This window comes from Orcinus orca, chromosome X, assembly GCF_937001465.1.
Source record: "Orcinus orca chromosome X, mOrcOrc1.1, whole genome shotgun sequence".
Taxonomy (NCBI): Eukaryota; Metazoa; Chordata; class Mammalia; order Artiodactyla; family Delphinidae; genus Orcinus; species Orcinus orca.
In genome coordinates, this window is record NC_064580.1 from 106,889,536 (window position 1) to 106,912,482 (window position 22,947).

A 22,947-nucleotide genomic window follows, 5' to 3' on the forward strand; every position below is an offset into this window, starting at 1 on the left:
ATAGCAGAGCTTACAAATCTAAATGAGTAGTTTCCTTCTCAGAGGAATAACTTCCGGAGATTATATTCATATTTCCAACAAATGTTGCCATTGTTGCACAGAGGCAAATAGTCAAGTGTACAGATACTTAGAACATAGAAAGTGAGGAAGTAGAGTTTCAACTCGCCCTATCTGTGAGCACTAGGATTGCCTCCAACCTTTCTCTGCCTTCTCTCATCTCCTTTAATCTCTCCCTCTGCATACAGTTTACTGGACCAACCAAAGGAAAGGAGACCATCATGGCAGTGAGCAAAAAACAAAACAAACAAAACACAATTTCAAGCAAACCAAACTGGTGAAATGCAAGGAGCACTAGAATTTGATATCTAATCTAAACACACAAAAATCATTGAGTATCTGATCATCACTTCTAGTTATTAAAATCCCTATGAAATAATAAAACGGGCTCAACAGAAATTCCACTCAATACAGCAGGGGATTTGGAACCTCGGAGTCACTTAGCAATAATAGTGTGGAGTTTACACATAAACGTATTACATGGAAAGCATGGGAAGGCGTGCGACAATGAAGGAGGACAAGAGCCCATAAGCAATCAACAATGTGCAAGAGCCTATGTAATAATTGGCAAAAGGGGGACACAACTGGCCTTATTACTATCGGGTAGAGAATACAGAGACAAATTTAATATAGATGTTTCTTAGTCATTATTTTACTAATTGAAATGGCCCTTGAAGAATGAAATTTCAGTAGACACCCAGAGCTATAAGTGATGAAGTGAGGGCCCTTACAGAACAAAAGTACCAAGGTTTAAAGGGGAGCGATGTGGCTAGAGCATGAGGTCTCTTGAAGGAAAAGGTGTGGATAAGGCCAAGAGAACAAAAGATAACAGATAATGGAAATCCTTGAAGGTCAAGTCAAGATATTCAGCTGTCAGTATGTCTGTAGAAAGCAGGGAATCATTGCAGTGATTTGAGGAAAGGAGTATTATGCTCTAACAGATATTTTAGGAAGATAAATTTATTATGCAAAAACTAAACTGGAAAGGTAAAGAACTGGAAGTTGGAGCACCACCTAGGAAGCCAGGACGATAAACTAGGCTGGTGGTCCTCAAACCCACTTGTGCTTCAAAGTCACCTGTTGAATTTATTTAAAAAAAAAAAAAAAAAGACAGGTGCTTGGGCCCCATACCCAGTGACCCAATAGGCTTAAAGTGCCATTAATTGAAAGAAGGAATACAGGAAGAGGAAGAGATTTTAAGGGAATATAACAACTTTGCTTTGGGGCACATTCTTTTTAAGACACACATGGAATAAGGAAGTCAATTTAGTTGGTAGACAGAAAAGGGGGTTCTAGAGTATAAGAGAGGTTCTAATTGGAAACTCATTGGTGTCTCATTCAAAGTGAATTCAAGGGGGCTTCCGGAGCTTCCCTGGTGGCGCAGTGGTTGAGAGTCTGCCTGCTGATGCAGGGGACACGGGTTCGTGCCCCGGTCTGGGAAGATCCCACATGCCGCGGAGTGGCTGGGCCCGTGAGCCATGGCCGCTGAGCCTGCGTGTCCGGAGCCTGTGCTCCGCAACGGGAGAGGCCACAACAGTGAGAGGCCCGCGTACCGCAAAAAAAAAAAAAAAAAAAAAAAGTGAATTCGAGTTGAAAATTCCAAAAGAAAACAAGAAATTAATTTGTTTGATAGACTCTAAGCCTTAAAATGTAACAAATTCATTGGCTGAGGTATTTTATGTATCATAAATGTTATTTATCATAACCGAGTAACATTTATGTTAAAAAAGTTGATTCTCAGAGCCCAGCTATGTGAGAATCATGATTATCTACTGCCCCCCCAACATACACACACACTCAAAATTTTAAATGGAAAAAGGTGAAGAAAAAGAAAATGAAGAAATTCTAATATCTTTGGTTAGATGGGAGATGCCAGAAGAAGAAACTGATTTTTAAGCAACAAATGAACTGCTATGATTCAGTGAAGCAATAGAGCAACTGCTATAAAACAGCAACCTGCTGAAACAAAATGAGCCATCCTTTCCCACGAAAATATCAAATCTACTGGAATGCATTTTGTCTTCGGTCAAACTATATTATTTTAAAGTATATAATTTTTAATAGTAGATGAAGCTCAGCGAGGAAACAGAATTCATGATACAGAAATTTCCTTTGAAGTCAGACATGTTTAAATGCATGTATTAAATAAAAGGATATGGGTTTTCTGTCCTTTTTTAAGCAGTTACTATTGGAAGAAGTGCTTGCGCCAGGCACTTAAACCCTGAAACAAAAATGAGAACGAACTAAAAAGACTTAAAGAACTTTAAATATTACTTTTGTTCTGAGCCAAGGATATGAGTTAAAAAGTAAAAACTTGTAAACTTACTTATCACATATTTAGATTGGTAGTCAAACTTATACTTTTTCTAAAGACAAGGATTTTGTGATAATAATAAAAAAAATCCATCTGTATTCACATGTATTACTGTCTGGTCACTGCACTACTTCTGTTCACTGACCTTCCTCCCTTTATTTTCCCCTTTATCACCCACATGTTTAACGTTCATTCTGGTTGTGCTAGTGTCTAACAGAGATTTTGGAGAGACTCAGTGCCAGTGTTCTCAACTTGAGGCCCTTCTGTGACCAAGTCATAAAGAGAACACTAGCAAGAGTTGTGAACAAATGCAATGCCTTAAAATAATAAGAGGTGACCATGGACCAAGGGCCAGCCAATTCCTGCTCCGTAGCTAGAACTTGTATCCCAACTTCAAATTTCTATAACTGTCTTTCATCTTCTGTTTTCCCCTTTATCATCCAGATGGTTGAAGGTCATTTCTGTTGCATTAGTTCCTGCTCAGAGTTCTTAGACAGACATCTTCCCACCTCAGGGTCTCTATTGTAGCCAACTCAAGCCGTGAATTCTGGCAAGAGGTATGGACAAGTGGGATGTCTTAAAATAATCACAAAGGTAGAGAAAGTGAACCAGGAGACAGCCAACTTCTCCCCTGAATCAAGACATTTCTCCTAACTTCCATCATCCTACCAGAATACTCCCTGCCACAGTCATTTTATTTCCTTTTCTATACACTCTGCATGGTTTATTTTCTTGTTCTGCTTCAGTGTCTTTACATGGGTTTCAGGGATACATGAGGGGGTGTGACCAGCACAACAACAAAAATCTAGCAACATATTCTAGAAAAGTGCAGTGTCTTAAATTTAGATATCAGAGGAGGAGGACCAGTACCCTGGCACCTCTTACTTTTCGGCCAGAATCCATCTCACTCCCCTTCCTTTTTTCCTGCCTACCTGTCGTGTGTTTGCTGGTCAGCTTTGTTGTGTTGGTTATTTCAATGAAGCTATGGGTATACTTAGGCCCCAATTTACAACTTTCCCAATTATGGTTGTACATGATCATAGATTCTAGCAACTTCTTCTAGAAAAAAATAGCAACTTCTTCTAGAAATAAAAAACAATGGGATAGATATAGGAGGTGGACCAGGAACCAGCAAAATCTCCCTTCTTAACCATCTCCTCTCTCCTAACCTCCATCTTTCTACCACTGACCTCTCCCCTTTTATTCTCCCCTTATACCATCCATATGTTTGGTGATCATCGCTTTTGTGTCAATGTCTTTTGAGAGGTTTTAAGAGACTCAGCCTCAATTTTACCACTTTGAAGACTGTGGTTCACCAGCCTAAGGAGGAGATCTAACCAGAGGCTATGAATGGATGAAATGCTTTAAAATTATGGGATAATCTGTTGAATCAAAATGTATTATTATAATCTTCCCATTTCTGTGTCTTTGTTTTCTATTTGCTTTGTCAATAATTGAGGAAGGTATGTTAAATCTCCATTTTGATTTTTTTTAATATCTTTTCTAATATCTCTTTCCACGCAGTGCAGCATGTGGAATCTTAGTTCCCCGACCAGGGACTGAACCCGAGACCCTGCAGTGGAAGCGCAAAGTCTTAACCACTGGACCACCAGGGAAGTCCCTCCATTTTGATTTTTAAAAATAAATTTAGTACTGGGAATTCCCTGGTGGTGCAGTGGTTAGGACTCTGGGCTTCCACTGCCAAGGGCCCGGGTTCAATCCCTGGTCAGGGAACTAGGATCCCAGAATGCTGCATGGGATGGCCAAAAAAAAATTGTTTTTAATAAATTTAGTACCAAAATAATAATAATAATGGGATAGGAGGAGGAGTAGCCCATACTTCTCTCCTAACTTCCATCTTCCTACCACTTACCCCCTGCTCTTTACACAAGTTTGGGGGGGGTCTTTTGCCTGCTTTTAGGGTTATAGATGTCATAACGATAAAAATCCATCAAAGGTTATTATGGGATGGTGTAATGCCTTAAAATGGTGGGATAGGAGGAGAAGACTAGAGTCCACCCAAACCTGCCCGTAAGCAGAACGTTTCTCTGAACTGTCATCATCCTTCTCTCTCTCTTTCCTCCTTTCCTCTCCTACCTGTTGGATGTCAGCTCTGCCGCATTAGTGTCTCTGAAGAGGCTGTAGAAAGAATCAAGCTTTAAGTTTTACAATCTTGTAGACTGTCAGTGCCACTTGAACCATGGAATTTAGCAATATTTGATACAAAAAGATAATTCTTTTTGAAGAAAAGGTATCAGAAATAGGACAATCAAGAGTCAACCAACTCCTGCCTTTCAGTCAGACAGTTTTCCTTACATCCCCTTCTCTGCCATTCACCTCTTTTCTCCTTTTCCCTTCTGTGTCCTTGATAATTGTTGGTTAGCTGTGTCATATTAGTGCTTTTGCAGAGGGATTAGGGAGAATGCAGCCTTGATTATCTCAACCTTGAGAACTGTGACCTGCTGCATCTAAATGCTGGGCACCAGGGCAACATTCAAGCCATAGAATCCGATTAGAGATTACAAACAAGCAAAACGTACACAAATAGGCCAGAGGGAGAATTAGGACCAATAGCCAGCCAACTCTTGCCCTTTAGCAACAAGATCTCTCCTTTCATCTCCATAAAAGCCTATTACAAAACATAGGCAGAACTATAGGCAGACAAAAATCACAGCAAGATCCTTTCTGACCCACCTCCTAGAGAAATGGAAATAAAAACAAAAATAAACAAATGGGACCTAATGAAACTTCAAAGCTTCTGCACAGCAAAGGAAACCATAAATAAGATGAAAAGACAACCCTCAGAATGGGAGAAAGTATTTGCAAATGAAGCAACTGACAAAGGATTAATCTCCAAAATTTACAAGCAGCTCATGCAGCTCAATAACAAAAAAACAAACAACCCAATCCAAAAATGGGCAGAAGACCTAAATGCACCTTTCTCCAAAGAAGATATACAGATCGCCAACAGACACATGAAAGAATGCTCAACATCATTAATCATTAGAGAAATGCAAATCAAAACTACAGTGAGATATCATCTCACACCAGTCAGAATGGCCATCATCAAAAAATCTAGAAACAATAAATGCTGGAGAGGGTGTAGAGAAAAGGGAACCCTCTTGCACTGCCGGTGGGAATGTGAATTGGTACAGCCACTATGGAGAACAGTATGGAGGTGCCTTAAAAAACTAAAAATAGAACTACCATACGACCCAGCAATCCCACTACTGGGCACATACCCTGAGAAAGCCATAATTCAAGAAGAGTCATATGTCACAATAGCCAGGGCATGGAAGCAACCTAAGTGTGCATCGACAGATGAATGGATAAAGAAGATGTGGCACATATATACAATGGAATATTACTCAGCCATAAAAAGAAACGAAACTGAGTTATTTGTAGTGAGGTGGATGGACCTAGAGTCTGTCATACAGAGTGAAGTAAGTCAGAAAGAGAAAAACAAATACCGTATGCTAACACATATATATGGAATCTAAAAAAAAAAAAAAGGTTCTAAAGAACCTAGGGGCAGGACAGGAATAAAGACATAGACATGGAAAATGGACCTGAGGACACGGGGAGGGGGAAGGGTAAGCTGGGATGAAGTGAGAGAGTGGCATGGACATATATACACTACCAAATGTAAAACAGATAGATAGTGGGAAGCAGCCGCATAGCACAGGGAGATCAGCTCGGTGCTTTGTGACCACCTAGAGGGGTGGGATAGGGAGGGTGGGAGGGAGGGAGATGCAAGAGGGAAGTGATATGGGAACATATGTATATGTATAGCTGATTCACTTTGTTATAAAGCAGAAACTAACACATCATTGTAAAGCAATTATACTCCAATAAAGATGTTAAAAAAATAAATAAAAATAAAAAGTACAATTTTATTGGAAAAACTACTTTTCATCAGACTTCTTACTAAAATAGAAGGGGTTCCTCATCAGCATTATTCCCATTTTACAATTATTGTTGTTACAGTTATTGTAAGCACTGTGAAACCTTTGTCATGAAAATAAATATACGAGAATGAAAGGAAAACAAAAAAAGCCTATTACAGTGTCTCCTTTCTTTTTCTACCACACTTCTGCTCTCTCCATTTTGTCCATGGGGCTGTGTTAGGCATTCTGCACATGTGGACGGGTAAATCTTCAGGGCAGTTAGTAGGAGCTAGTGTTGCGCAGGTCTTGCTAGACAGAAGAGCCATTTGAGGTGACCTTCCCCTGGCTTGATCTGTGCTGCCGTGGACGCATTTAATCTCACGAGGACAGCCAGGCTGGTTCCAGTCTGAGGGGTGCCAGAACTTAATCCCAGATACAGCTGTCATAAAACACGGGTTGACTGAGAAACTCCTAGGTCCTCAGTGGTATGGTATGCTACTGCAGAGAAAGACAGCCAAATGGGAATACACGGGGCCTGTGTGGCAGAGTGAAGCCTCCTGGAAGTAAGCAGAGGTGACTGGTGAGGTAAATTTGAGTTGGACCCCTCTAGTGTCTCTTGTAAGAAAAAGGTAGTGAGGTAAAATGTTTCTGGAAAGGAGTGGTACGGTGAGTAACCAGACTGAAGTGCTGGCTCTTATGCCTTAAGGCAGACGTGAGATTTCTGGGATCCTTTCTCTCGCCCTCCTTTTTGTTAATCCTGTGTTGCCATTTTAACATGCTAAGGTATGAGGTAAACAGGGGTGTGATGCTTATCAAAGTATAAAAGACACAAGAAATACTACTTCCTAGTGCAGACTGTGGCCATTGACCCTGGGAACCAACATGGTGGCAGAAGCATTCTCAACCCCTTTCTTTCAAGGAAGGGGGCTCCACCTCGCAGGCCAGGCTTTTAGGACACAGGAGAGCCCCAGAGAGCCCACTCTTCACCCCTGCCAGCAGACAGATGGGTAGTTGCTCAATGCTCTTGTGTAATACTTGTTAACTGGCAAGTATGGTTTGGCACAGTAAACGACTTAAAGCCATTTGTTAAAGTTTTGCCCTCAGCTCTTTATTTGTGTATTTGTTTAGGGGGTGAGAGTTGGGAGTTGGATAACAGTTAGGCTTAAGCCCCATCTGGAGCCTCTGCTAGGCTTTACACACAGGCAAGCCTCTCTGCTGATTGCAGTGCAGAGGGGAGCGAATGGGAGAAAACACTGAGTCTTAGTTTCTTTCAGGAAGGAGGCCTTTAGGAGAAAACTCATCCTAACAAGTTAATGTTAATTTTAAAAAGTACTTTGGGGTCACTGGAAAGGAGGAATGGTTCTCAGTGATGCAAACTATTTGTCCCTTTGTCCAGTCTCCATTGGCTCATATCCCACTTATGAAAGGAAGAGGAATGGGGCTGAGAGTAATAACTGAAAAAGCTGCTTCACTAAAATATTTTCTATGACTGCCTTGTTGACCATGTTAAAGAAATGCAGAATTAAAAGAAGCAGTTGTAGGGATGGTGACTAGAGAGAGAGGTGTACAGGATATTGGTTACATTCATGTGTTCAGGTTGTGAAAATTCATCAGGCTGTATTTAAAGATGTGTGCACTGGGACTTCCCTGGTGGTGCAGTGGTTAAGAATCCACCTGTCAATGCTGGGGACACGGGTTCGAGCCCTGGTCCGGGAAGATCCTACATGCTGCAGAGCAACTAAGCCCATGCGCCACAGCTACTGAGCCTGTGCTCTAGAGCCCGCAAGCCACAACTACTGAGCCCGCCCGCATAGAGCCTGTGCTCTGCAACAAGAGAAGCCACTGCAATGAGAAGCCTGTGCACCACAACGAAGAGTAGCCCTTGCTCGCTGCAACTAGAGAAAGCCCACGCGCAGCAACGAAGACCCAAAGCAGCCAAAAAGAAAAAAAAGAAAGAAAAACCTTATCATTCTAAAAAAAGAAAAAAATAAACATGTATACCCTTTTCTATATGATTATTATACTTCAATGAAAACTTAGAATGTAAAAAAAGAAAACTTTAGAGAAATAGTAGGGATTTGAGTAATATAGTGTATGCATTTATCAACTCATCGAGTGGTACATTTAAGATTTGTGCATTTTACTGGATGTAAATTTTACCGAAAGATAGAAGGAAAGGAAGGAAGGAAGGATGGATGGAAACTGCAAACACTGAACTCTAGTTAATGGCCTGCGTGCTGAAGTCTTTTGGTATGAAGTATACTAATATCTGCAACTTACTTTGAAAGGTATCTAAAAAATGAAATGGATTGATGAATGGATAGAAAAATATTAATTGTAAAATCTGAAGTGACTGTACAATTCTTTCAACTTTTCTGTATATTTGAAAATTTTTACATGTAAATGTTGGGGGGAGAATCTAAAGGAAAGAGGAAGAATTCTTCCCGTTTCTTTATGAATATAAATTGGCTCGAGCCCATTGAAGACCCAAGTGCATCAGCAGCAATTGGCAAGAGACAAAAGAAGAAGAAAATGGTGGATGCTATGAAGTAGACGTCAAAACACGTTCAGGGACACATGTGAGACATACCCCGGGGTTTGTACCATCATATACAACCAAGCTGTCAGTTTCGCTTTTTGGCATTTCTGTAAATTACAAATGTCGAAAGTATTCATTATTAGAGTCTGAAGCAATCTGCTGCATTCGGCATGTTAAGCTGAAGAAGAGTTTTTGATACCTCTAGCTAGGGTCAACGTTTTCAACATTTTCCAGTTATATGAATCATTGTATTTGTACTCAATGAAGAAAAACTAAAAATACAGGTAAATGAAAGAAATAAAAACATTTGAAGTTGACACCTATGTTTGTCGTTGCAGCAGCTACACTAAAGACATAGGCACTAAAATGGAAGGATGTATATTTTCTCCACCATGCCTGTAGTTTCAGAGCCAGAGTGTCCTAAGAATTAGTCCATATCAGGGTTGTTTGTTTGTTATGGTTTTGGTTTTTATTGAGATATAATTGACATATAACAATCTGTCCAGGTTTTCCTTGATTGCTAAAGAAGAATCCTGGGGAAGGAACTTTCATTTCCTCCTTAGCGCTCTAACCAACAGATACAGTGAGTACGAATGCATGACCTCCCACAATCATTATTCTCTTTCAATCTCTTTCTAGGGTTTTACTGATATTTTGCTAGAAAGAGTCATGCACGGGGGAGCCAACATTACAGGATTCCAGATTGTCAACAACGAAAACCCTATGGTTCAGCAGTTCATACAGCGCTGGGTGAGGCTGGATGAAAGGGAATTCCCTGAAGCCAAGAATGCACCTCTAAAGGTAATGTTCCACGACATGTAGAAACCTTAGGCCAGCTTTTCAGAGCATCTCAGTATGGCCTTTATATATTTACGGCCATCCAGTGATCAAGTGGTCGCCCCTCAGAAGTGTTTCAAGGATGCTAAAACACAACTGCAGATACTACTGCTGCACTTGAAAACTAAATTCCCAAATAAAGAAGCTATTGAGAAGGAGGTCTTTTAAAACCCAGCGTTTGGGAAGGTTAACTTAATTTTTTAATGAATTTCATTTTTAATATGCTCACAATTTACAATATTACAAGAACCTGAATCAGGCAAAGAGTGGGGGCAGTGGGAATAGGTAAGGAAAATTGATAGTCTGAAACAGAAAATTAGATTTTACATTATTTATGTGATTACTTTGTGTTAATAAGTTTCATGAATCTCAGTACACCCAAGTGAATTAGGCTCTAATACAGAGTGCATGTTGCCTATACGTATATTGAATGGAAATATTTTCCTGCCTGCAAAAGTATCTTTAAATAATTAGATTACCTAAGTTGCTCATTTTCATGAAATCAAGATAAGAACACTGAAAGCAGAAAGTCATGCTTAAAGTACACATTTTTCATGTGTTCCCCTATGGCTAGAAATCCTATTATTTAAAAATCAGGAATTAAAACAGATAAATGGGGGGAAAGTTATTCATGTCACACAAAGGATCCTTCCAATGTATCTTTTTTAAGTAACCCATTCCCTCAGTGCATTGATCCAAGTATGAAACAGACTTTAAATTCTTTCTTCCTGATATGTACGTGAAAGTACGTATATACCATGGCTGTGGGATCCTTGTGATCAAGATGAGGGATCAAAGCAGAGTCAAGGCTCAAGGCCCCTCCCTAAAAAAGGAAAGGGGAGGGGACATTTCCTTTCTCATGGTTTCAAGATACCCATCCTCATATCCTTCCTCCCTGGCAAGAACAGAAGAAGGAGGAACGATGGGACATAGAAAAGAGACACATTCTGAATCACCTACGCAGGTCCACCCTGAATGGGTCACATCAACACAATACAAGTGGGACCTTACTTTATGCAATTGGTATGTTCTAGAAAAGTCGTAAGTTAAACATCTTTTTGTATTAATTTAAGCCACTCACTAGCTAAGTGGTCCTCTGTAGTTGTAGTGATTACATTACACATGCCAGCTTTTTCCAGGTGTCCTCATATGTTTCAGTAAATATGGCCACAATTCCTATGAGGAATCCTTTGTAGTCAAATCATTTTTTTAAGATGATGATTTTATTTTTTATTGAGATATGATTGACATTGTATTACTCTTAAGTATACCACATACTGATTTGATGTATGTATGTATTGCAAAATGATCACCACAATAAGTTCAGTTAACATCTATCACCACCACAGCTACAAATTTTTTCTTATGATGAGAACTTTTAAGATCTACTCTCTTCACAACTTTCAAAAACTACAGTGCAGGATTGTTAACTATAATCACGATGCTATACATTACATTCCCAGAACTTATAACTGGAAGATTATACCTTTTGACCACCTTCATTCATTTTCCCTATTCCCCAGCCTTGACCTCTGACAGCCATCATTCTGTTCTCTGTTTCTATGAGTTTTTTTTTTTTTGGATTCCATGTATAAGTGAGATCATACAGTATTTGTCTTTCTCTGTCTGACTTATCTCACTTAGCATAATGCCCTCAAGGTCCATCTGTGTGTCACAAATGGCAGGATTTCTTTTTATGGCTGAATAATATTCCATTGTATGTGTGTCTGTGTGTGCATATATATTTTTGTTGAAATATAATTGACATGACTTTATATATGTATATATGTGTGGGTGTATATCACTTTCTTTATCCATTCATCATTTGATGATTTGATGAACACGGGTTTGTTCCACGTGTTCACTATTGTAAATAATGCTGCAATGAACATGGGGGTGCAGATATCTCTTTGAGACAGTGATTTTATTTCCTTCAGATAGATACCCAGGAGTGGAATTGCTGGATCATATGGTAGTTCTATTCTTAATTTTTTCAGGAACCTCCCTATTGTTTTCCACAGTGACTGCGCCAATTTACATTCCTATCAACAGTGCATGAGGGTTCCCTTTTCTCCACATCTTCATCAATGCTTGTTGTTTCATGTCTTTTTGATAATAGCATTTTTTTTTTTCCCGTTACATGGGCCTCCCACTGTTGTGGCCTCTCCCGTTGCGGAGCACAGGCTCCGGACGCGCAGGCTCAGCGGCCATGGCCCACGGGCCCAGCCGCTCCAAGGCATGTGTGATCCTCCCAGACCGGGGCATGAACCCGTGTCCCCTGCATCGGCAGGTGGACTCTCAACCACTGCGCCACCAGGGAAGCCCCAGATAATAGCCATTTTGACAGGTGTGAGGTACTATCTCATTGTGGGGTTTTTTTAAAATTTATTCATCTTATTTATTTATTTATTTTTGGCTGCGTTGGGTCTTTGTTGCTGCGCGCGGGCTTTCTCTAGTTGCGGCGAGCGGGGGCTACTCTTCATTGCAGTGCACAGGCTTCTCATTGCAGTGGCTTCTCTTGTTGCAGGGCAAGGGCTCTAGGCATGCGGGCTTCAGTAGCTGCGGCTCCCAGGCTCAGTAGTTGTGGCTCGCGGGCTCTAGAGCACAGGCTCAGTGGTTGTGGCGCATGGGCTTCGTTGCTCTGCGGCATGTGGGATCTTCCCGGACCAGGGCTCGAACCCGTGTCCCCTGCGTTGGCAGGTGGATTCTTAACCACTGTGCCACCTGGGAAGTCCCTCACTTGGGTTTTGATTTGCATTTCTTTGATGATTCAAATCTTTTTTTTTATGGACTAAATCTGCCCACTACATTTAGGTGAGCTTATATTAATTTATATTTTCATACAACTGCCTATCCGCTGTTTTGCCATCCTTAGATTTAGCAGGCAATAGGTAGAGGGAAAAAACTCATTTATTCAATATTTTATGGGTTACCTACACAATGTCAGGCACTATGCTAGGCACAAAAAATGGACAAGAGTAAAAGTATGAAAAGGGTGCTACAGAGTCATTTATGCCTGTTCAGAAGTTGTAGAGGTGTACAAAAGAGAAGGAAGACAATCTCAGCTCTGGATTATTCATTGGTAACTCATGATATGTGTAATGTAAAGTTCTTAGAACTTACTGAGAAGAATTGTTCAGGCTTATAAGCAAAACCCTTCAAATAACTTAAGAAAACGAAATACTTAAATAGGTGGTTACAACTTTCTGATTACTTTGACTTGTACTAGTCATTATGGAACCTGTCTCTATGTCAAACAGACAAAAAGCCCATGTTAAAAAATTATGTACAATATTTTTGATTAGGAAATAAAAGTGTCTAGAGATTAAAATCCTGATGCTTAATTTATTCTATATTTTATGAACATTTCCTTTGGGGTCTTTTTTTTTTTAGATGGTCACACATTGGTCCGTAGAAGCTGAAAAAGTAGAAAATTAAATAGCCATTTGGGCATGGCTTGGAAAGGACTACATTAAGATCGCTGACAGTTTATGCAGTCAGCTGGAAAAAAAGCACCACCACGTTGGCTTTATGTAGTGCTAGCACGGGCAGACACAGATATTTTTTTTTCATGAAAGAACATATGCCCCCTGTTACAGTCATACTTGATGACTTGGCCCTGAAAGAAAAGTAACATGAGAAAAGTCAGAAAAGTAAATTGATAGTTGTAAAGATGACAATGCATTCACTCACAATTGTATTGGGACATACTATGTAGACAGAAAATTCCCCCCAGGGCATTTTGCTTCATTTTTTTTTTTAGAAATCAACAGAATTCTGTATTCTACCAGTATTTGTCACCCCTGCAAAACAGGGGCCAGCTAATTTTAATCACACTTTGTTGATTCATTAATGAAAAGGCATCCACCATGTCAAATTGCAGATAATCAAATCCCTTGTGTTAAATGACTGGCCTCATCCTTAGCAGTGTATCAGTACAGTATATCCAAGAAATAGAAAGTAAGTGTTCTGGCCTGGAAAAGGTAGCATCACGAAGTATTGCCTATGCATTGTCAATGTTATCAGATTTAAAACTCAATAACAATTGTAATTTTCTACAGTCAAAAACCAGCTTTGGATTTTGCTCTCCCAAGGAAACAAAAACTGATTTATTGCTGGCCAGAGGTCCTAGTTCACCAGAAACGTGGTCCAGACAGAAATGATTAATGTTTCCCTCCAAATTAATTTCAAGCTGTCTAACTTAGTTATTTCCATTTTCCCCTAAGTAAACACCAGATCTGAATTTTCTATTACAAACAGCGATAACTCAGTCTTGCTTTAGGATATGCCGTTTCCTCTCCAATCTACATATGCCATCCTTTAACTTCCCACATATTTTGCTCTCTATAAAGGAGCTGGCCTTTTGGCAGTCACTCACTCAATACGAAACACAGTATTGAGAGTAAGAGAGAGATTCCCTTGAGCCATTTGATCTTAATAATCTTAACATGTGCACACATGAGGTAAGATGCATCATTCTAGAATGGATCAAAGTCAAGCTTGCCCAGAGAGATCCCTTGATTCAAGTAATTAAGAGGGTGACTTCATAGAACAAGAGTTGGAGATGAATGAAAATTATAAGAAACGAGGCAAGTTTTGGGGGCATCGTTTGTCATGATATCTTGTTTTCCATACATCCATTTCAGTACACATCTGCATTGACGCACGATGCAATACTGGTCATAGCAGAAGCTTTCCGCTATCTGAGGAGGCAGCGAGTGGATGTGTCCCGGAGAGGCAGTGCTGGAGACTGCTTAGCAAACCCTGCTGTGCCCTGGAGTCAAGGAATTGATATCGAGAGAGCTCTGAAAATGGTAATGACCACAGTGGGTTATTTGGTTGGGGGCACCTTATAAAGACACAAAAAGAGTAAGACCTCAATCTTGAGAAAAGATAACCTAAAGGGAATAGGATCAGAGTCTGTAGAATGTTCAAAGTGTACAGAAAGATAAGCATCGATATTTATTCACCAAAATCTAGAAATCTAAAACTAGAAGATTCTTCCTTGAAGCTTGAGAAATGGTAAATTTAGGGCAAATGAATATTTAGCTCTGTACCAAAGTGGGGATAGTAAATCAAACTCAGTGCCCTTGAAAGTCATGGATTGAACATGTAAATGGCTTCAAAAAATTCAGACTTTCCAGAAAATTGTGTTGCTTAGGGGGACTGGGATATTCCCCAGGAAACTCCTAACTTCAGCGTAGACATTACCAGCATCCTCTGGCTCATCAGACAAATTATTAGCCTGGATGGACTGTGGAACTGAGCCAGTGTGATAGTATTTCTATTTGTCAAAAAGAACCTTTATACTATTCTACATGGTGAAATGCAGGAACACAGTCCATTCTAGGCCTACTTAAGAGTTATTTCCCCAATGCCCTAGAGAAAAAGCCTGAAGGAAAGTACAAGGAATCAATGGGCAGAGAGTCAAATAGGTCACTTGTTTTTAGTATTTACTGGGTGGGAGAGCATTTAAGGCTTTGAGCAGTATCCTTTGAACAGATTCCATTATTTACACTAGGAGTAGCATCGCCCATTCAGTGTAGCTTTCCAAGCAAGAGCTCTTTCCTGAATATTTTGCATTAAGCTACACACGCCTGCATGCATTAAAATAAGCCTTGGAGAGTACAAGACTCTCTTATTTCTACTTCTTTAATTATCCTGATGTTTAGAACATCCAAATCAACAAAGAGATAGGCAATGATAAGATAATTCTGTGCACAACCCAGCAACCAGGAATCTGAAATGGCCTCGTAATGTACATCATTTTGTGTAGCTGGCTCTCTTACTGCTGCCTTAAATTTGCCAAGTTGGAAGCATTCAGTAGAAAGGGGTTAGTAGCCACTGTGTCTCTCTCCAAGAAAGAGATATGACTCATTCTCCCATCATGCAGATTTTTATGTCATTATGTCAGTTCCCTAACAAATGCCCTAAGTGTAGTTTTATGGAGGTAGCACTGCACAATTTTTGAAGAACAGTTAATTAGATTCAACCTTCATAGCTGTTACAAGATTTGTATTGTCAGGTGAAACATAATGATGAGTGAAATATAAAACTCCCTCAGAGTGAACCAAAAGGAGTTTTCATCAAAACCTCAAGGGGCAAGTACCAGCGTCTTCGACTGACTCCCCATCCATGACACAAATGACTCTCTTCCCCAAATACAAAACTGGCTGCCAGAGTGAAGGACAAGAAAGAATTTGGCAAGAAAAACATTAGATTGATCATATTATTGCACAAAGTTTCCACATGTCTAACTCACTGACATAGCTCAAGCTGTAAGCCAGGTAAGTAACCTTCCTCCCCAGGCCCTCATGATCAAACACTCAACAGAAAGGATGCTTTCCCTCTTTCCATAGGCCAGCCTCTTTCTAAGGCTTCAGAGAGGCTGGAAAGTATCAGCCTCTGCCAAAGGTACATGTTGCCTTGTGACAAATGATCAGTGAAACTCCACTTTTCAGAGGACTGCAAGAGAGGGTGGTCTGAAGTACTAAAGGTTTCTACCATATAAAAGAAATCCCATTTTATTTAAGTTAACTAAAAGTGAGGATACATGATGTAAAAGCATCCCTCATTGTGACTAGCACATAATTGCTGCTCAGTCAATCATTCTCTTCCTTCAAAGAAATCTGGCAAACAAAATCATTACCTGAAAGAGTCTCCTAAGGGGCCTGTTTTAATGAATAAATAATCACACCATTCATTAAACAAATATTTGTTGAGCACCAAGGACTATGTATCAGGCTCCAAGTTAAAATGCAAACATGAAATAAGATGAGGGGAGCTCAAATTTAAATTGTTAATATGTAAACAAGTGCTTTTAAAAACCTTAAAGCTACTTGCAGATTGGGTAATCATCATCCTTACAATCTATCGATGGTGCAAAGATTAGCCTCAACCTGGTCTACTGAAATATGTCACAATTCTAAGTCATCGAAACTTGTCAACTTGTTCAGTAAACACTTATTGAACACCTGCTCTATCCCAGGCTCTGGATTAGTTGCTGAGAACACAGAAAAAAAAATGTCTTTCATCTTGAGGTGCTCCCAATCTAGCAGGGGAGCTAGAAATACATAGATTAAAATGTTATGGTGAAGCTCCACACGGAATGCTATGGGAACCCAGAGGAGAAGCACCTAATATAGACTGAGGTGCGGGGTGGAGAGGATTAAAGAAGGGATCCCAGATGGGATGGTGGGAAACTGTCACTGACATTCACATCCTTAAAAATAGACTTGTCTCTGAATGGTAGTCCAATTCGACTTCTGCTCACCAAAAGTTCTAATCAGCTTAGGCTACTGTCCAGTTTGCAGATCATGCTCAGATAGGCTGAATCTTTAGAAATATACAATTCTTAATGAGACTGAAGACTTTGCTATTTTCACTCACAAAGGATTTCCTTAATAATTTCCTCTGCCAGTGTCTCTACCCTGCCTATCTCCTCTCCTAGAATTCAGTGCCCAAAATAGAGTGTAAAGAACCCTTCATGCATCACAGACCCATCCTACTGGATAAGCAACTTCTATCTCAACAAAGGACCTTTTCTTTAGCCAGAAGCATGACGTCACCTTGTCTGCAAGCCTAAGCTGACAGTAGTGCTTAGGTTTGTTCATTTAGTAGGACAATCATCTTGTCTTCAGGGAGTCACATTGGAGCATTTCTCCTTCAACAGATATTCCATGGTCTCCTACTGGTGGCGAACAAGCCCTGTTCCTTTAAAAAGATGCTCCCTACTATTTGCCATCAATTTTCTCTTCTGCAGCACAAGCCCATTACCGCTTCTCACTTGCTTAACAAACAGCTTGTCACTTTTCTATAAGAGATGAAAAAGTATTCCATTCTTTCATCTTGGGAGAATGACAGATTCTTTTTCTTTGAAGCAAATTCCTTGACCCATACTCACCAGATAAGTAATTCAAGTGGGTAACAATAATGACATATTTATAGAAGGTCTTTCATCCAGTGTCCTTGAACTGTAAAACAGGTAAGGAAATCTCTCCACCCAGTAGAGATGGCCTCATATGAATTCATAATACGGGGCCCAGACCCAGGAAAAATTGTGGCATACATGCATCTGCATTTGGCCTCCCAACTAGGTGTCTGGGCTATTCTAGTACCTCTATCTGTTCTATATAGTATTCAATACTCCTGATTCCCTAGACTTAACAAATTTCATCAGTCTACGGATTACCCCTCCATGGCCTAGCTCTCCACTACCTGTCTGGAACTGGGCATAGGTTAAATAAGAGGAAAAACTCATCCCTGTTACTATGGTAGCTGATAAATGTGTAAACCCCTCAAGAAACAGAACTAAATTCATTTTGATTAATAATTATTATTATTAATAGAGCTAGCATGTATTGCCATGCTCACTACATGCCAGACACTGATCTAAACACTACATATGTATAACTCATTTAATCCTCCTAACAACTCCATGGGACAGGTACTACTAGGATTTCCCATTTTACAGATTAGGACACTGAGGTATAAAAGCATTAAGGAACATCCCCAAGGTCATACAGTTAGTAAGTGATGAAGTTAGAGTATGAATCCAGGAGCTCCAGAGCCCACGTTACTGAAGCTGGTTTATGTTTGGATGTTGGCAATAGTGGAACTCACAGTTCAGAAGAACGCATTATCCTAGTTAAGAATACTCTTCAGGCAACTCCCTTCAGAAAAGACGAATGGTAGAAATTTCAGGTTCCTTGGAATCTAGAAAAATGGTATAGGTGATCTTATTTGCAAAGCAGAAATAGAGACACAGATGTAGAGAACAAATGTATGGATACCAAGGGGGAAAGGAGTGGGGTGGGAGGAACTGGGAGACTGGGATTGACACATATGCATTATTGATACTATGTATAAAATAGACAACTGATGAGAACACACTGTATAGCACAGGGAACTCTACCTAATGCACTGTGGTGACCTAAATGGGAAGGAAATCCAAAAGGGAGGGGATATCTGTATGTGTATGGCTGATTCATTTTGTTGTGCAGTGGAGACTAACACAACATTCTAAAGCAACCATACTGCAATAAAAATTAATTTTAAAAAATCAGTTTAAAAAAAAGGGATTGAAATACACAAAATACATTTAAATCTGAGTTGATAATAATACTAAAAACATGGGTTACCTTTAGACAATTCTATGAAAGATTTTTATTCTGAAAACCAGTAACTAAAGAGAAAGTTAAGTATTTAAAAAAAAAAAGAAATTTCAGGTCCTTGAAAAAGTAGTGGTAGGGCCCTCACTGTATCATCTAAGAAACTGCCTGTCACACCCACTCAAAGCTTCATTAACTGAAAGGCATACTTAGAAAATACTGCAGAGGAAATGAAGATCTGTATAGACTGATCTGGTGGCTATAGCTCAATGGCTCAAGATAAACATTCTCCAAGATTCCAAGATCTGTCAGCGGACCTCATCGCAAAAACCAAACAGGCAATAATGTGGCGCTATTTTAAAATTTTACATTTTTCCCTTTCTACCAGGTGCAAGTACAAGGAATGACTGGAAACATCCAATTTGACACTTACGGACGTAGGACAAATTATACCATCGATGTGTATGAAATGAAAGTCACTGGCTCTCGGAAGGTAAGTAACCCAAACAGATATCCAAATAAAAAGTCTCTCAGAAAGTGACAGCCCTCAGATGCAAGGAAATAGGTGTTAGGAAACACACCCAAAGCAAATTCCCACACATCATGTTTGCCTTTCCGTTTGGTGAATAGTGTAGATACGATGCAGAGCTGTTTTGTAATCAAAGTGTTCCATCTACACATTTTAAAAGTTATTTCCCTCTGAGGCTGGTCCTTTAAAAGTGGTAGACTCAAGATTAATTAACAGCTTCCTACAATACAGGGAAGGAATTACAAATTTTATAGCATGTTATTTAAACAGAAGCTGCCGAGATACACATGATTTTAGCAAAAGAATTGGAAAGTAGGATATCTCTCCATTTGGCCAACTCACCCACCAAAACGCCTCTGGACAAAGTACCTTTCCCTACAGCTAAATTTCATAATAACCACTGGGCGTCTATCACACTAATAGTGAGTTAGTCAGGAAGTGGGAACTTAGTAGTTACTTAATAAAACCTTAGAACGTAAAGTATCTTGTACCATTTCTACAGGATACTGAACTGATTGCCCACCCAGCTTTCCTACAGTTTTAAGCAAAGAATTTTTCTGCTATCTGAGTTTAAAGAATCAAAAAGGCTGATCATTCTACAGTGGGCTAACTTATTCTCACCAAATATCAGTAAAAGCAAGGTGGGGATGGGAACCCCCAGGGTGAAGGAACAGCACATCTGTTGCTCAAGCAACTACAAAAAGGTTTCATTCTACTACAGCACTTGAATTTCGTGCAGCACTTTTTGAGTGAAAAATAGGCAACCAGGTCAAATGTCTGCTCTTTCTAGGCTGGCTACTGGAATGAGTATGAAAGATTTGTGCCTTTCTCAGATCAGCAAATCAGCAATGACAGTGCATCTGCAGAGAACCGGACCATAGTAGTAACCACCATTCTGGTAAGTATGGATGGAAGGTAGGTGGGCTTTCTGTACAGCAAGACTTCTGTCTTCTGAAAAGCATTATTCAGCCAGTAAGAAAGACCTCAAGTTCAAACAGTGGAAACTTCCAACAGGTCAGCTTAGGAGTCTTTCGAAATGTCTTGCCACGATGAGGAACAGAATGTCATTTAAATAAAGAAAAAGAACAGGAATTCGCAATAGCTTTAGATCTTGTTATCCTCCTTGTTAACCTCATGGACTGATGCTTCATCTGGACTTGAAATGTAATTCTTCATTGTGGGGGAGATAGCGTTATATGGAGGAAAGAGTAGGTCAGGGTTCTAATATTAGGTCTACCACTAACCTGAGTTTAACGGTGCAAATCACAACTTCTCTGAGCCTCAGGTTGTGTTATTTTTTAACTTATGGAATGGTCGTCATAATAATCTCCTATCCATGTCATAAGACGTTTCAAGGCAATATTCACCATGTAAAGCTTTTCTGAAAAACCAAAAGCACTATTGGGATGTGAAATAGTATTTTCACTTATTTTCAAATGCTTTTCTAAAACCTGGTATGTTTCATTACTGAACGAAGTACAAACCCGGGTTAAAAATGAATATGCCTGAAAATGAGTAGGTCTGAAATTGTGATTAATTAAGTGGAGATTCAGCTGAAGTTTCTCTTTCATTTAAACATGCCTATCAAACACTCACTTTGTCCTAGGTACTGTACTAGGCCCTGAGGATATAAAAATGAATAAGCCACAGACTCTGACCTCACAAAGATCACAGTGCTTCCCTAGGGCTTGCCAAGGCTGGCTATGGTTCTTACACAGTAAATCCCAAGAAATCAAAGGCAGTTAACCTTCATGTAACTAAAAGAAATACCTCTGCCCAACTTGACTAAATCAAAGACTTTACAGGTGGAAACTGGTTCTTTCAAACTCTCAAAAAGAACTTAAATTCTTCTCTATTTCCTTAAATCATCAATTAAGGACTCCAAGGAATATGTGCCCCCATGAATAGTCGATTGAGGCTCTTCTGTTCAGTAAGCAAACATTTTTAAAGGCTCTCTTAACACACCAAACCTCAATAGCCACAGGGGAACAAAACTTCATTATTACATTTATTATCTCTTAGAAAAATGTATAGGAGTAATCCTTTGATCTTGCTTCTGGTCTCAAAGGAATCACCATATGTAATGTATAAGAAGAATCACGAGCAACTGGAAGGAAATGAGCGATATGAAGGCTATTGTGTAGACTTAGCCTATGAAATAGCCAAACATGTAAGGATCAAATACAAATTGTCCATTGTCGGTGATGGGAAATACGGTGCAAGGGATCCGGAGACTAAAATATGGAACGGCATGGTTGGGGAACTTGTCTATGGGGTAAGTTTTTTTCGACTCTGTTTTCATTTATTTCTCTGCCTTCCAACTAATAAAGATAGAGGAATTTAATTTTCAAGTGCAGTATTTATCCAATTGTATAGTTTTCATATGATCTGTATGAAAAACGTTTTATTCTACAGTTGAATTCTGTAAAGGTAGCTTGTCAATAGCATCCTTTGGGCAACAGGATTATTTTACTAAAAGGAAAGTAGAATTGGAGAACTTTATCTGGCAACATTAAGTACAGCCTGCCGTCTACTGAAAATCTGTTCCTTCTGTGTTCCCTGTCTCAGGCAGCAGAATCACCACCCACCTAGTTGCCTAAGCAACCAGGTCATCTTTCCTCATCGCTCCCCTCATATCCAGTCAGTCACCATATCCTATCAATTCTACTTTTCTGTCTCTCAAATCCAGATACACTCTTCATTCCCACCATCATCATCTTAGTTACGGTTCAAGCAACTATTTGACAGTCTTTACTTGGTTTCCCTGCCTCTGCTCTTACCCTGGCAAATCAAATCCACATTATTGTAGTTTCTCACTTTAGAAATCAGGATAAAATTCAAATTCCTTAGCATGGCAAAGAAGGCACTTTGTCACCTGGCCCCCACCTACCTCTCTAGTTTCATCGGGTCCTCTTCCTCCTTCACACTCAATGTTCCAGCTATAGCAAAGTATGCATTGTTCCCTGAAGACAGGCCTGGAAGGACCTTCACCTCTCTTCAGCTGGCTAACACCACCTACCAGTCCTTCAGAACTCAGAGGTGTCACCTCTTTCAGGAAGCCTTCCCTAATCCCATTTACCCACCTGCAATCTGGTTAGCTGCCCCTGCTTTTTGCTTCCTTATAGTATTTTTTTTGCTTTCTCATAGTACTTTTTTTTTTTTTTTTTTTGTGGTACACGGGCCTCTCACTGTTGTGGCCTCTCCTGTTGCGGAGCACAGGCTCCGGACGCGCAGGCTCAGCGGCCATGGCTCACGGGCCCAGCTGCTCCGCGGCACGTGGGATCTTCCCGGACCGGGGCACAAACCCGTGTCCCCTGCATCGGCAGGCGGACTCTCAACCACTGCGCCACCAGGAAAGCCCTCTCATAGTACTTTTGAACCTTTATTATAACGATCTGTTTTCAAGTTTAGCTGTCCCAACTAGTCTATGAACTCCTTGAAAACAGAAGCCATATCTGATTCATTTCAACATGCCATGGCCTGACACATAATGGAAGTCCAATAAATATATCTTGAATGAATTAATGAATGAACAGAATGTCTCTGCCAAGGGCTTGCCCATGGGCGAAGTACAAAAGAATTATACTAATAGTTAGGGCTTTTTAAAAGGGGTACAGTAGTATCTTCAGAGCTCCTCAGGGGCTTAGCTTTAAAAGGTTTTGGCCTCTGATTGG

The 22,947-nt window shown here is 40.0% G+C and overlaps 1 protein-coding gene across 6 annotated transcripts in view; it reads left to right on the forward strand.

Annotated features, from left to right (window-relative positions):
* The window catches only part of GRIA3 (glutamate ionotropic receptor AMPA type subunit 3), a 291,139-nt gene that overhangs the window by 185,951 nt on the left and 82,241 nt on the right, over nt 1-22,947 (forward strand). For all 6 annotated transcript variants that reach the window (XR_007474784.1, XM_049704677.1, XM_049704679.1 and 3 more), the window contains 5 exons: nt 9,437-9,598; nt 14,281-14,448; nt 19,133-19,237; nt 20,064-20,171; nt 21,342-21,548. Coding sequence is in view for 5 of the 6 variants with exons in the window: in XM_049704677.1 (XP_049560634.1) it covers nt 9,437-9,598; nt 14,281-14,448; nt 19,133-19,237; nt 20,064-20,171; nt 21,342-21,548 (750 nt within the window). In the remaining variant the exon portion in view is untranslated. The remainder of the gene's footprint in view (nt 1-9,436; nt 9,599-14,280; nt 14,449-19,132; nt 19,238-20,063; nt 20,172-21,341; nt 21,549-22,947) is intronic.